This window comes from Chelon labrosus (genome assembly GCF_963514085.1).
Source record: "Chelon labrosus genome assembly, chromosome: 4".
Lineage (NCBI taxonomy): Eukaryota > Metazoa > Chordata > Actinopteri > Mugiliformes > Mugilidae > Chelon > Chelon labrosus.
In genome coordinates, this window is record NC_140340.1 from 1,386,800 (window position 1) to 1,402,671 (window position 15,872).

The 15,872-nt window shown below is 40.5% G+C and overlaps 2 protein-coding genes across 2 annotated transcripts in view; both read left to right on the plus strand.

Annotated features, from left to right (window-relative positions):
* The window catches only part of LOC311486866 (zinc-binding protein A33-like), a gene marked incomplete at its 5' end in the record, with an annotated part of 55,061 nt that extends 45,651 nt beyond the window's left edge, over window positions 1-9,410 (plus strand). The window contains one exon of the mRNA XM_084542883.1: window positions 9,252-9,410. Within this exon, the coding sequence (XP_084399009.1) occupies window positions 9,252-9,308 (57 nt within the window). The 3' untranslated portion in view covers window positions 9,309-9,410. The remainder of the gene's footprint in view (window positions 1-9,251) is intronic.
* A 3,179-nt stretch (window positions 9,411-12,589) lies between these two features.
* LOC311487409 (E3 ubiquitin-protein ligase TRIM35-like) lies at window positions 12,590-14,552 on the plus strand. Its single transcript, XM_084543675.1, has one exon. It carries the CDS (start codon window positions 13,059-13,061, stop codon window positions 14,442-14,444), a length of 1,386 nt encoding a protein of 461 aa, XP_084399801.1. The 5' UTR covers window positions 12,590-13,058; the 3' UTR covers window positions 14,445-14,552.
* Window positions 14,553-15,872: the final 1,320 nt, after the last annotated feature.

Below are 15,872 nucleotides of genomic sequence, written 5' to 3' on the forward strand. Positions count from 1 at the left end.
CAAAGCAGCACACTTGGCTGAGTTAAAAGCTTTTATTTATTTTTTTTATTAAAGCACAGGCATCGCTCATGTTGCTCCCTCCTTTAGTTTTTTGTTTTTTTAACTGATTTAATATAAGACTTTATTTATCCCCGTAGGGAAATTAGGGATTTATGTCCAGTCCAAGTTTTTTCTGGAATCTGTTGAGTTTTTTTTCTTCTTCGTCATATTAATATTTAGCATTTAGCCTTTAGTTTATCAGTCACACAGTCTTATAATATTACTTTAATGAACATGCTAAACGTAACCTTTGACCTTTTGAAGTTCACATATGTTGCAGTGAGTTAATACAGGCATCTATTTATCTATCTATCCATCTATCTATCTATCTATCTTTCTATCTATCCATCCATCTATCCATCTATCTATCTATCTATCTTTCTATCTATCTATCTATCAATCTATCTATCTATCTATCTAGTTTTTCTTGGTGTCCACATACTTTTGGTGACTTGCTTGTTGTTTTTAAGACAAAGTAAACAAACCTCCAGGAATCTTTTCTTTTCTTTTCTTTTCTTTTCTTTTCTTTTCTTTTCTTTTCTTTTCTTTTCATTTCTCTTTTCAACAGTCTGACGTCTGTTGCAGTAAAAGAGGAAGCTGCTGCCCGCTGGGGCTTTTCTGCTGCTTCATGGAAATTCTTCGAGTGACGACATCTTCCGGTAAAGTCCCTCCCTCCCTCCTTTCGTTCTTTCTTTCTTTCTTTCTTTCCTTTTCCCCTTTCACTTTCTGCCCTCCCCCCTTCCTCTTTCTCTCTCTTTCCAGAATTAAAGCTCAGCTCATTCCTCTCTCCCCTCTGCTCTGAGTGGATAATAATAACTGTTGCCTTGGTCACAGACTTCCTGTGTTTTCCTCTCCAGGTTTTTTATTATTTTTACGACGTGTTGCTCTTGAACCAAACTCTAGTTTATGGTGTTTGTTGTGACGTTCTCACCGTGTAACAGAGGCCGGTCTAGATTATACTTTAAGGTCTTTAATTATCGTTCCTACATTCCTAAACTGCACCATTTGTACTGTTACTGTAAATTTCTCCAATATATTTATTTTTGTGAAACATTTAGTTATTTATCCTTCACTGTCACAGATAAATGAGCAGAATAGATAAATAAATATATTTAAAAAAATACAGGAACCCTGATTGGTCTTGGTGCTAATGTTTAAAAAAATTAATAAATAATGTCAAATTATATTGTATAATAGCTGCATTCAGGGATAATATTAATATTACTCAAAATTATAATAATTATAATAATTTAAAATATTTTTGGAAATTCCTGGAAAGTAAAAATAATACAACATAAATGAATTAATTTGTTTAAATATGTTTATAATATATAATATTTTCTATCTCTTTATATTTCTAGATTTCACCTTTGACTCTGATTGTTCACAGTAAACTAAACCTGTTTACGCTGTCAGGTACAAACCCGGCCGCGTGTTCAGATTTCCATTCGTGAGTCTTGTGAGTTTTCAACACTGGAACACAACGTCGGGATTTTCTGCTCTTTCACATTTGACTGTTCCATTAAAAACCCAAGAAGGCACATATTTAGAGATAAGACTAACAGATAACACAAACAACCTGAGTCTGGGAAATCCCAGGATAAAGTGAAAAGCCGCGGCGCACGAAAGGGAGATGAAGCGTCACGGTGAGCGGAGCATAGGCAAACGTCATGATGTAATCAATTAGGACTGAAGACTACGCCCTGCTGTAGGGCTGGTGTTTGTTCCTAAAAGGGGAAGTAGGAGTTTCCAGAGGATGAGTACTGCAAACGTACACTGAGTGTCTTTATTACACTGTCATGGAACATATTCTCACAGTCTTCGTGAGTTTCCTGTTCACCGGGAGAGACTGGAAACTGAGAGAGCAATAGACGTCGCACAGACTGAATCAGAACCTGACTCTGGTCACGTCTAGATTTCATTATGAGGCAGGAAACACCTCGGCATCAAGTCTTTGCGCCTCTTTGCGGTTGTTTAGTGTCTTAACGTCTCGGTTTGTCTCAGTAATTTGAGAAAGAGAAACGCCTTTGTACACATTTGTGGATCTCACGTTTCACGTTGTGTTTCGTTGTGGTTGTTTTGCTTCTTACAGCGATCAGGCATAACATTATGACCACGGTTGTGACTCATCAGAGGATGGACATGGGCCTTCTGAGGGTGTCCTGTGGTATTAGTGGGGGGCCCTTTGAGGGGAGGGCCCTCATGTGGATCAGGGGACAAACTAAAAACTAGAAAGTGAAATTCAACTCAAACCTGAAAGGGAAAGCTGGCGAAAGGCCTAAAGCTGCAGTGGACGTGCCCTCACGCTCCTACTCATATCTGAAATGACATTTAGAAAGGTCTCATAATGCCAGCGAGACGAGAAGTGAAACACAAAGGCGTCTGTGTCACCCCGTGACCATGAGGAAGCCCCAAATGTCACAAGCCGTCAACCCAACACATGAATGGAGGAAAACGGGAACTGAAAAGTTAATGGGACGTTATCAACATGTCTATAAAAACAGAACGAGTGGCAGAGAAGAAGGTTAAATCATGAAACCAGCGGCAGAGAATAGAGAACAGGAAGTGAACTGTAAAGGTTGGGGTTCCTCAGAATAAACCTACATGACTGTTTGAAATGGAAGGAAAGTTTCATCTTTCAGTTCTGCAATTCAAGTGTTTGTCAGCAGTACCTGTCACAGACATCAAACATACAATACCTTGGTCTCTATGGACCCTGGTCTCTGTGGACCCTGGTCTCTGTGGACCCTAGTCTCTGTGACCATGGTCTCTATGGACCCTAGTCTCTGTGACCATGGTCTCTATGGACCCTGTCGTTTCTATGGACCCTGGTCTCTATGGACCCTAGTCTCTGTGACCATGGTCTCTATGGACCCTGTGGTTTCTATGGACCCTGGTCTCTATGGACCCTAGTCTCTGTGACCATGGTCTCTATGGACCCTGTGGTTTCTATGGACCCTGGTCTCTATGGACCCTGTGGTTTCTATGGACCCTGGTCTCTGTGACCTTGGTCTCTGTGGACCCTGGTCTCTGTGACCCTGGTGTCTATGACCCTGGTCTCTGTGACCTTGGCCTCTAGGACCTTGGTCTCCATGACCCTGGTCTCCATGACTCTGGTCTCTGTGGACCCTGGTCTCTATAAACCCTGGTCTCTATAAACCCTGGTCTCTGTGGACCCTGGTCTCTATAGACCCTGGCCTCTATGGACCCTGGTCTCTATGGACTCTAGTCTTTATGGACCCTGGTCTCTATGTCCTTGGTCTCTATGGACCCTGTTCTCTACAACCTTGGTCTTCATGACCCTGGTCTCCGTGGACCCTGGTCTCTATGGACCCTGGTCTCTATGTCCTTGGTCTCTACTGATAGGTTTTTAGTCAGATGACTGAAATTCTGTCCTTTATTTCATGCTTCAGACTCAAGTAACAATCACTATGACTAAAATCTCTTGTGTGCTCTTGAAGTCAAGTTTATTTCGTTGCTCTAAGAGTCAATCTGATGAAGGAACTTTTAACTGATACTTTGGCGCCTCCTGCTGTTCACAAAGAGACACAACAAGTGTGTTCAACTGAGTTCTGTAGACCAGGACATCAATGACGGCTTGAAGTCTTTTGTGGTAGTTGTGGCTGAGCTGTTTATTCTCTCAGACGGTAAAGCTGTCCATTGTTCTTGACAAAAAGCCTACGGTTCCTGTAAATTCTTGAGCCGTCTTGCATGAACTGCACATTTGATATCTTCCCAGAGTGGCTCAACGATGCTGAGGTCAGGAGACTGAGATGGCCACTCCAGAGACTTCTCTTTATTCTGCTGTAGCCAATGACAGGTCGACTTGGCCTTGTGTTTTGGATCGTTGTCATGATGGAACGTCCAAGCACGTCCCGTGAGCAGCTTCCGGGCTGATCAGTGCAAATGTTCCTCCAGTAGTTTCTGATAACATGCTGCTTTCATCTTGCATCAATTTTGACCAAGTTTCCTGTGCCTCTGTAGCTCACACATCCCCAAAACATCAGCGGTCCACCTCCGTGTTTCACAGTAGCAATGGTGTACTTTTCATCATCAGCCTTGTTGACTCCACTACAAATGGAACGTTTATGGTTGTGGCCAAAAAGTTCAGTTTTGGTCTCATTCACTCTAAATGACTTTGTTCCAGAAGCTTTGAGGCTGGTTTCTGTGCTGTTTGGCGTTTTGTAAATGGGATGCTTTGTGGCATTTGCGTAGTAATGGCATCCTTCTAGCGACTCCACCATGCAGACAATTTTTCTTCAAGTGCCTCCATTTTGTGCATCTTGAGACAGCCACACCACTGTCTTTTTATCTCCCTTTCCTGTTTCAAACAGTTCAATTACCTTTTCCCGCAGATCCTTTGACAATTCTTTTGCTTTCCCCGTGACTCACAATCAAGAACGCCAGTGCAGAACTGGATGAAAGATGCATGGGTCTGCCAGGAGCCCAGAAACTCAATGACCTGTTATACACACACGATAACTACAAGCAAACAGATCACAGGTGAGGATGGTTACCTTTAGTAGCCATTCAAACCCGTCTGTGTCCACTTGTGCATGTTGTCAGGCCAAAATCACCAGGGTATGTAAACTTTTGATCAGGGTCATTTGGGTAGTTTCATTATGATTTAAAAAGAGTAAACACAGTTGTTTGACAATAAATGGCTTCACCCAACCACTAACCATGAGTGAAAAAAAAAGTTCACCTTTGGCTGATACCTTAGCGCCTCCTGCTGTTCACAAAGAGACTCAACATGTGTTCAACTGAGTTCAGGAAACTATGACCTCTACAGTTAAAGTTACACACATTTCTTTAATTTATTTATTTATTTTTCTTTTTTTTAACCACATTTTACTGAATCATGTATTTAATTGAGTTAATTATTATTTTATTTGGGATTGTTTGGTTGTTTGTCATGGTATATTTGAAATGAAATACTTAGACTTAGATAGCCGTCACAGTAGCTTAGTTGCACATAAAAATACTCTAAGAACCACAAGTACAAAGAAAGATAAAAAAACAATAATAAAATCTAGTAATAAGTAAAATCTAGTAAAATAAAATAAAATAAAAATAGTATAGGCAACACAATTAACAGACTTAATATAGAACATAGAAAGATGCTCTTTGTGAGAAAAGAGAATCTTTCTCAGCATCAAATCATGGAAACTGAAGGTTTATCTGGGGGTCTGAGAGCGTTCAGCTTCATTTATATTCTGAAGGAGAATGGGTGGAGGAGAGGTCAGTGTTGCGATTACTGTCTTTGGTGTTGTTGGCCCACTTCTAGAAAAATAACAGGACTTCTGTGACGTAATGAGGTGTATAAGAGAGAGAGGTTCAGTCATAGAGTGCTGTTACCTTTTGAAGTAATGCCATATCACAACAAACTCATAGAGTGACATTGTCTCACGGATAGACCTGGAATTACATGGGTAAGGTCAGGTGACCTAAACGTATATAAAAAGATAAAGAGTATTGCAGTTACCCATAACCCCGGGTTTCAAAAGAGGCTGCAGATAAAGAATAGAGGGAAGGATTCATACTGCAGCAACAAACCAAAACATTTCTCAGAGAAGACGAACTATTTGAAGACCAAAGATGAACAAGGACACTTTCATCCACAATCAGTTGAACATGGATGGAGACTTAGAGATTAAGAAAGACAAACAGTCCTGAAGTTACGAAGTTCTTTGGAACATCTGGAACATCTTTGGATGATCAGCTTTGAACTAACTGCTGGAGACCCTGCAGCTTGAATTATGTTATGTTTGGTTATGTTCTGGGGCTGTTTTGCTGCATCTGGCACAGGGGGTTTGAATCTTTGCAGTGTTCAATGAAATCTCAAGACTACCTAGGCATTCTTGAGCAAAATATGCTGCCCTGGAAAGAGTCTGATGGGACGTCAATGAAAAACAGCGTCAGAAAGCTTGGTCTCAATTGTAGGTCATGAGTCCTCCAACAGGATAATGAACCAGAAGATACAGCTGGCTGAGAACAAAACATTGACCTATTCTGAGGTTGCATGAGCCTGATCTAAATTTTGTTGAACATCTGTGGAAGGAGCATGCAGCTATCTGAGACAGCTGGAGCAGTTTGCTCACAAGGAGTGGCCCAGGATACCTGTAAACAGGTCTGGAAGTCTCATTGAGAGTTATAGTCATCGCAAAATTACAGTGATTGCCTCGAAAGGTTGTGGAACATAATATTAAGTTAGGGATACCATCATTTTTTCCAGGCCAGTTTCATTAGTTTTTTTTATTATTATTATTCTGTTGTTTTGTCAATTTTCAGTAAATTTTTATTTACAATTATGTGTTTTTTTCAATGTGTTTTTCTGTCTTTAATGGAATGGTACCAAAGATTTTGTCCACATCTGTATCTCAGCACCTCAGAGAGAGTTTCCAACAGTTTTCAGGAAACCGCAGTTTCCGTAGAACCCACGCAGACATAGGAAGAACATGCAAACTCCACACAGAAATGGATTTGAACCCGGGACCTTCTCTCTGTGAAGCATCAGTGCTAACCACCAGCCACTGTGCTGCCCTTTAGAACAATATGTCTGTAATTTATCAGCGTTCCTTTCAGAACACAAGATTCTCTGGTTAACTTTTAAACCATGGAACTATCACAAACTAAAACACCGTCAGCTGATGCTCCCTCTGAGACTGGACTAACAGGTCCAACTACATTTGGTAAAGCTCCACCCCTTCACCTGATTTACCTAAGACAAACCAGGAAACAGTTTATTATTGTGAGAGACTAAAGAGAGACACAGACGATCAGATTCACCTTCAGACCAAACTAACACCTTCCTCTGAGTGAGTCCAGCTACAGGAGAGAAAAGTGGAAAACTCATGTAGATGGGGCATAACAGCAGAGGTGTCAAGTAACGAAGTACAAATACTTCGTTACTGTACTTAAGTAGATTTTAAGTAGATTTTTCAGGTATCTGTACTTTACTTGAGTATTTCTTTTTCTGATGACTTTTTACTTTTACTCCCTACATTTGTACACAAATATCTGTACTTTCTACTCCTTACATTTGAAAAACAGGCTCGTTACTTTTTTAACCTCCACGGATGACAAGGCGTAAAAGACGTGACATGATCGGACATGATTAGAGCATCGGACTAGAGAAGGAAAGTCGACGATGCGCGTCCTGTGTTCTTCTTCTACTGTTTTGAACAGGCAGCCTATTGATTAGTTTGTGACCACCTAGTGACTGGAGGCTGTTTATCAAGCATCAATAAAGACACTAATACTGAAAGTCCACCTGACTCCACTATTTGAGAAGTACTGGTCTGGTGTGGTTTCTGTTGCTATCATTAGCTTTTTGAGGATTTTTTGGAAGCTAGTTTACAACGTTAGCAATGCTATGGGAACACACCGTTTTGATAGTATAGCTAACACTAGCTAGCGGTTTAAAAACAACAACTCAGTAACCCTCAATTTATTATTAAAAATTATTCCGGATGCTCATGCAGGACCTCTGATCAATTAAGTCTAGATTATTCTGCTAGAACTTTTTAATTTTGCAAAATTATCAACGGATGAATTGTTAATGGCAAAATCTGGTAAAAGTTTTTACTTTTTACTTAAGTACATGTCAGAGCCTGTACTTTCTTACTTTTACTTGAGTAAAGGAGTTGAATCAGTACTTTTACTTTTACGAGAGTATTTTTTTACACAAGTATCCATACTTTTACTTAAGTACAGAATGTGAGTACTTTTGCCACCTCTGCATAACAGTGAATTTGACTAAAATACAGGACTCAAAGTCAAAGGAAGTTTCAGGGAAGTTAGTAGAAGATGGAGGAGAGCCATGACTGACTGTACTTCGTGTCTGCTGTGTTTCAGCTTCACTCAGAGATTAAATGGCTTCGAGATCAGAGAAGGATCTCTGCTGTCCGGTCTGTCACGACATCTTCAGAGATCCTGTTCTTCTGTCATGTAGCCACAGCTTCTGCAAAGTCTGTCTGAAGAACTGGTGGAGAGAGAATCCAACACACCAGTGTCCAGTTTGTAAGAGAAGATCTTCAAGAGATGATCCACCTTTAAACTTGGCCTTGAGGAACCTGTGTGAGTCCTTCTTACAGGAGAGAGATCAGAGATCTTCAGAGTCTCTCTGCAGTCTACACTCTGAGAGACTAAAACTCTTCTGTCTGGACCATCAGCAGCCAGTGTGTCTCGTCTGCAGAGATTCAGAAAAACACTCCAAACACAGATTCAGACCCACCGATGAAGCTCCAGAACAGCACAAGAAGAACCGTCAGGAAACTCTGGAGTCCTTAAAGGAGAAGTTAAAGGTTTGTGAAGAAGTTAAAGTGAAGTTTGATGAAACAGAAAAACACATCAAGGTCCAGGCCCGACACACAGAGAGGCAGATTAAGGAGCAGTTCAAGAAGCTTCACCAGTTTCTAGCAGAGGAAGAGGAGGCCAGGATGGCTGCACTGAGGGAGGAAGAGGAGCAGAAGAGTCAGATGATGAAGGAGAAGATGGAGACTCTGAGCAGAGAGATAGCAGCTCTTTCAGACACAGTCAGAGCCACAGAGGAGGAGCTGAGAGCTGAAGACGTCTCATTCCTGAACAACTACAAGGCTGCAGTGGAAAGAGTCCAGCGCTGCCCCCTGCTGGATGATCCACAGCTGCCCTCAGGAGCTCTGATAGACCAGGCCAAACATCTGGGCAACCTGACCTTCAACATCTGGAACAACATGAAGGACATGGTCTCCTACACTCCTGTCATTCTGGATCCAAACACTGCTCATCCAGGACTGATCCTGTCTGAAGATCTGACCAGTGTGAGAGGAGGAGATGAACAACATCTTCTTGATAATCCAGAGAGGTTTGATCGTTACCAGTCTGTCCTGGGCTCTGAGGGCTTTAACTCAGGGACTCACAGCTGGGATGTTGAGGTTGGAGATAACACATGGTGGACACTGGGTGTGATAGCAGAGTCTGACCAAAGGAAGGGAAGCATACGATCTGGATTATGGAGAATAAGGTTCAATGAAGGTAAATACTCAACACATTCACCAGCAGATCCTTTCACTGATCTCTCAGTAAAGAAGAAGCTCCAGAGGATCAGAGTGAATCTGGACTGGAACAGAGGAAATCTGTCGTTCTCTGATCTTGATACTAACACACACATACACACCTTCACACACACTTTAACTGAGAGGATGTTTCCATGCATTGGAATAAGAGATAACCTCCCAGTGAAGATATTACCAGTGAAGGTCTCTGTGACCGTGAATCAGAACAGTTAGAGAAAAATAAGATGATATGTTGTCTCCTTGTTGAAGAGAAAATTCTGTGAATTTAAAAAGCACCTGTCATCATTATTCTGAAGCCTTGTGTTTCAATTGATTTTACAGTTTCTATAGAATTAATTTATATAACAAATTAAAGTAAAAATTATCCATGTGTTACGAAACATATGTACAGTAATCTTCAATTGTGTTTTGTGACTTTCAGTCAGACAAAGAATCCTTCCTTTTACCTACCAGTTTGTGAAGTTGTTAATTTCAGAACTGAATGTTTGTCTCTTCATAAATGAAAAGCTGCCAGATGATCCAGATGTGACTGATCTGATGAGGTGAGCTGTATTTCATGTAACCTGTGACCTGCTGTCATTTTGTTCATCTGCTTTCTGATAACATTGCATGAAAGGGTTAAGTTTGAAAAGGGAAAACATGTTCAGATTTGCTGTTATCATGTCTTCATTTTGACTGAAATGTGACGAGGAAAGGTCACTGTTGCAATAGATGTCTGTCTATGAAATCATTATCTTTTGTGTGTTAGTATGGTTTGGAAACTATGTACCAATGTAACTCCTTGTAGGAAATCTCTGAAGTAATGGTTTGTATAAGACTCGTCTATGACCAAATCTTTCAGTCATAGATTATTGGTATTTTTGCAACAAACCTTGTTTAAACTTACAAGTCAGAGTTTTCTGAGAAACATTGTCTCATGGACAGGAATGATATTGCATGGGTAAGATCAGGTGATCTAAAAATAAATAAAATAGTTCAAGAGTACTGCAGTTATCCGTAACCCGAGTTGAAAAGGAGGCTGCAGATAAAGCCTGAGACTGAAAGGAAAAAGTGAAAAGTGTTCAGATACAAATACTTTTTGAGTTATATTTTACTTAATTAAAGACACAAAGACTTGTTGATCTGAATAATAAACCTGCATGTCTCACACAGATAACGGTTGCTTCCTATATATAGTGAGAAGGAGAGAAGAACGAAACGAAATAAACAGCATCCTCATGGTGTTGAGGTGTTTGAGGTGTTTATTTCTCAGGTTCACTTAGTGTTATGTGTTCTGAGGTGAGAGAGAAGTTCAAACCCTGTCTCCTCTACAAACTCCAGCTTCCAGCAGAGTCTTAGCAGCACTGTGACAGTGACAGAACTACAAGTGGAAGAGTGTGAATGCTGGGATACAATGATGTGCTGTAGCCTGCAGAGGGTGCTCTGCTGCAGGGTTCAGCCGAAGGGAACTGGTTCAGTCTTCTTCCGTGAAACAACAGCATATGTATATGCAGTACATTTATAGTGCCTGGCCAAAAAAAGTTGCCTCGAGCAAAAAGGTCCCACACTCTAATATTTCATTGGACCTCCTTTATCTTTGATTCCAGCTCATTCTCTGTATCATTGTTTCTATAATCTTCTCCAATGTCTCCAGATTTATTTCCATCCAGTGTTTGTCATTTGTCATTTTCCACCAAGATCTTGTATTGATGATGGGAGAGTCTGACCACTGCACAAAGCCTTCTCCAGCACATCCCAAAGATTCTCAATGGGGTTCAGGTCTGGACTCTGTGGTGGCCAATCCATGTGTGAACATGATGTCTCATGCTCCCTGAACCACTCTTTCACAATCTGAGCCCCATGAATCCTGGCATTGTCATCTTGGAATATGATCCATTGATGGAATAACCTGGTCATTCAGTATATTCAGGTAGTCAGCTGACCTCATTCTTTGGACACATAATGTTGCTGAACCTAGACCTGAGCAACTGCAGCAACCCCAGATCATAGCACTGCCCCCACAGGCTTGTACAGTAGACACTAGGCATGATGGGTGCATCACTTCATCTGCCTCTCTTCTTACCCTGATGCCCCCATCACTCTGGAACAGGGTAAATCTGGACTCATCAGACCACATGACCTTCTTCCATTGCTCCCGAGTCCAATCTTCATGCTCCCTAGCAAACTGAAGCTACTTTTTCCAGTTAGCCTCACTGATTAGTGGTTTTCTTAAGGCTACACAGCTGTTCAGTCCCAATCCCTTGAGTTCCCTTCACATCATACGTGTGGAAATGTTCTTACTTTCACTATTAAACATAGCCCTGAGTTCTACTGGTGTTTTTCTTTGATTTGATTTCACCAAACGTTTAAGTGATCACAGATCACCATCAATCAGGATTTTTTTCAGACCACATTTCTTCCTGGAAGACGATGGTTCTCCACTATCCTTACAGTTTTAAATAATGTGTTGGACAGTTCTTAACCCACTTCTAGTAGTTTCTACAATCTCCTTAGATGTTTTCTCTGCTTGATGCATGCCAATGATTTGACCCTTCTCAAACAAACACCTTTTCCATGACCACAGGATCATTTTCTTTAACTATGGTCTGGAGACTTCCTACAATTGCAATCACTTCTAGGAAATCTGTGAAGCAATAATTTTCTATAAGACCAGTCTGTGACCGATCCTTTCAGTCACAGATTGTTGCTATTTTTGCAAGGAACGTCATTTAAACTCACAAGTCAGACATGAGTGAGATTACATGGGTAAGGTCAGGTGTTCTAAAAGTAAATTAAATGGATTAAGAGTACTGCAGTTACTCATAACCCAAGTTGAAAAGGAGGCTGAAAGAAAAAAGTTAAAGGGGTTCAGATTTGTCATGGATTTGTTCAATATATAAATAAAATTGGATTGAACTGAATGTCTTAATACAATCCCACAAGAGATGTACGCATAAGTACCACGGCATTAGAAACATCTGTATGACCTACTGTATATTTGGACTGCCTCCCTCCAATAGATCTATCTTCAGCAATCACTAAATTCAACAATCACTGCATCCAAACCATCAACTCATCTTTTAGACTCCACCCTGATGTTCAAGGATGCTTTACCTTTAATTAATAGGACCATGTTAAATCAGATTACTGTATCTTGAGTACTGGAGACCCAGATGTCTGAGCAAACCATAGACCAATATCCAACCTCAGTTTTATTGTTAAAATTCTAGGAAACACTGATTCGTATTAGCTGTGTGACCAAACAGGAATGGTTGGCTTTATGATTTTTTTTTTTTTCTCAGGTTTTAGAGTTCATCAAAGCACAGAAATGTATCAGGTTAAAGTTACTAATGACATGAGATATGGATCAAAAATGAATGTCAAATGTGATTCAAGCTAACAGACTCTGTTCTGATCTATTTGTTTGGAAAGAAACACACTGGGCTCCTGACAAAGCTCCACCCCGAGTTTCATTTAAACTGAGACAAACCACAAAACAGTTCACTCCTGTTCAGTTCAGTTCAGTTCAGTTCAGAGACACGAGGACAAAATTAAGGTAAGATGTGCCTTCATTACAAAGCTTGGACTTAAACTAAGAGAGGACAGTTACTGAAATACTTAAAACAAACCTACTTCTCACTAAAAAATACTTAAATACTCAAAGTAAAAAAAAAAAGAAATTTGTGGCATGGAGGAAAGTCCCTTCTTGCTTTCTATGCTGCCTGGTGTGTCATGAAAACAAGGAAATGAAATGTGTAGATATGTGATTTAAAACTGTATTTTGACCAGTATTATTAAAGTTATTATGTGATTGCAGCCAGTTGTTAAATCACCTTAGACAATCTAAGAAGAATACACAACTGAAAATAAATATTATATTTCTATTCACTACTTTTCCACTGAGTAAATTTTGCAAAAAGTGTGTGTATAACAGACAATAAGAGATTTTGTGTCTGCTGTGTTTCAGCTTCACTCAGAGATTAAATGGCTTCCAGATCAGAGGAGGATCTCTTCTGTCAGATCTGTCAGGAGGTCTTCAGAGATCCTGTTCTTCTGTCATGTTGCCACGGCTTCTGTAAAGTCTGCCTGAAGAACTGGTGGAAAGATAAACCAACACACCGGTGTCCAGTTTGTGACAGAAGATCTTCAAGAGATGATCCACCAGTTAGTCTTGTGTTGAGGAACCTGTGTGAGTCCTTCTTACAGGAGAGAGATCAGAGATCTTCAGAGTCTCTCTGCAGTCTGCACTCTGAGAAACTCGAACACCTCTGTCTGGACCATCAGCAGCCAGTGTGCCTCGTCTGCGGAGATTCAGAAAAACACTCCAAACACAGATTCAGACCCACCGATGAAGCTCCAGAACAGCACAAGAAGAACCGTCAGGAAACTCTGGAGTCCTTAAAGGAGAAGTTAAAGGTTTTTGAAGAAGTTAAAGTGAAGTTTGATGAAATAGAAAAACACATCAAGGTCCAGGCCCGACACACAGAGAGGCAGATTAAGGAGCAGTTCAAGAAGCTTCACCAGTTTCTAGCAGAGGAAGAGGAGGCCAGGATGGCTGCACTGAGGGAGGAAGAGGAGCAGAAGAGTCAGGTGATGAAGGAGAAGATGGAGACTCTGAGCAGAGAGATAGCAGCTCTTTCAGACACAGTCAGAGCCACAGAGGAGGAGCTGAGAGCTGAAGACGTCTCATTCCTGAACAACTACAAGGCTGCAGTGGAAAGAGTCCAGCGCTGCCCCCTGCTGGATGATCCACAGCTGCCCTCAGGAGCTCTGATAGACCAGGCCAAACATCTGGGCAACCTGACCTTCAACATCTGGAACAACATGAAGGACATGGTCTCCTACACTCCTGTCATTCTGGATCCAAACACTGCTGGAACAGATCTGATCCTGTCTGAAGATCTGACCGGTGTGAGAGGAGGAGGTAAACAACATCTTCCTGATAATCCAGAGAGGTTTGATTATAGCTGTTCTGTCCTGGGCTCTGAGGGCTTTAACTCAGGGACTCACAGCTGGGATGTTGAAGTTGGAGATAACACAGGATGGTTACTGGGTGTGTTAGCAGAGTCTGTCCAGAGGAAGGGAGACATAGAGTCTGGATTGTGGGGAATAATGTTCAATGAAGGTGAATACTTCACATGTTCACCAGCAACTTTTCCCACTGTATTGCCAGTAGAGAAGAAGCTCCAGAGGATCAGAGTAAATCTGGACTGGAACAGAGGAAATCTGTCGTTCTCTGATCTTGATACTAACAAACACATACACACCATCACACACACTTATACTAAGAGGATGTTTCCATACATTGAAACTGAGGAAAAAATACCAATGAAGATATTACCAGTGCATCAGATCAACTTCAGTTTCTGAGATCTGGTTTATGATGTTGTTTCTTCTTTAAAGAGAAAAATCAGTGAAGTTAAAAAGCACCTGTCCTCCTTTCTCTTTATTCTAAAGCTGTGCTTGTGTTCCTTGTTTTTAAAATGATTTCACTGTCTCTAAAAACTACTTTATTCAGCAAATTAAAGAAAAAACAATTCATGTTTAATCAAATATATGTATAATAATCTTCCTGTCCCAGTGGTTTTACTGAGTTTCAGTCAGAGGAGTACTTGTGTTTTATTAAGGTGGATGTGTCAGTTTTAAGGTGGACTTCTTAGTTTGTGTTCAGGCTTGATGTAAAGTTTTGGACTTCAGAGCTGAATCTTGTGAACTTGTCTTTTCAGAAATTAAAAGCTGCCAGATGATCCAGATGTGACTGATCTGATCTGTATTTCATGTAACCTATGACCTGCTGTCTTCCTGTTCATCTACCTTCTGATAACATTGTGTGGAAGACAATAAAAAGGGAAAAGTGTTCAGACTTGCAGTCGTCATCTGTTTGTTGTGACTGAAATGTGAGGAGGAAAGGTCACTGTTGAAATCACTTTCTTTGGTGTTGGTGTAAGTATCATTTGGAGACCACCTACCATTGAAACCACTTCTAGGAAATCTGTGATATAATAATGTGTATAAGACTGAATTTTTCAGTAACTGATTATTGATATTTTTGCTGAACAGGTCACTGATGTTCACATTGTTTCTGTCTGTCGCGTGTCTGTGTGGTTTGCTGCCTGTGGTGTTGCTGCCTGTGGTGGTTGACTAGTAATGACCTCAATAGCTTCTTTACTAATAAAACTTTAGTCATTAGTGAAAACAACTCAAGGCATCCTTCCCCCAGCTTCTGTAGGATCTAATCATTATCTGGAATCCTTCCTCCAACATATCACTTCAATAATTACACCATCTAACCTAGTTGTCCTCTTGATTCCAGCCCAACTAAATTGCTCAATGATGTTTTTCCATTAATTAACACCTCCATATTAAAGACTTAAACATAGACAGACTTTGTCATTTAGATTTCCATCAAAATTAAATTTCGGTGCAATGGCTCAGAGTACAGCAGGAATAGTGAACAGAAACAGTATATACAGTTTACAGGATTTAAACCAGATAAATGTATCTTTATTAACAGGATATGTGCCTCTGTCTTTTAAGATTGCTGCATTTAAATGTTTACTTCATAAACCTACTCCAGACCCAGATGTTTCTCGAAAAAGTTGTTGCTAATCAGTTGTGTGACCATTTAAACAGGAATGGTTTAGAACAGAAACAGCTCTGGTTAAAGTTACCAACAATGTCCCAATGGCTTCAAACATTGGACTTGTCTCTGTCCTCGTCCTGTTAGATCTAAGTGCTGCAATTGGCTCTATTGACAATATTTTAATACAGAGACTTGAAAGTGTGATCAAGATTAAA

What these genes read in the sequence shown, in the direction of transcription:
- LOC311487409 (XM_084543675.1), top strand. Translation starts at nt 13,059, where the DNA reads ATGGCTTCCAGATCAGAGGAGGATCTCTTCTGTCAGATCTGTCAGGAG.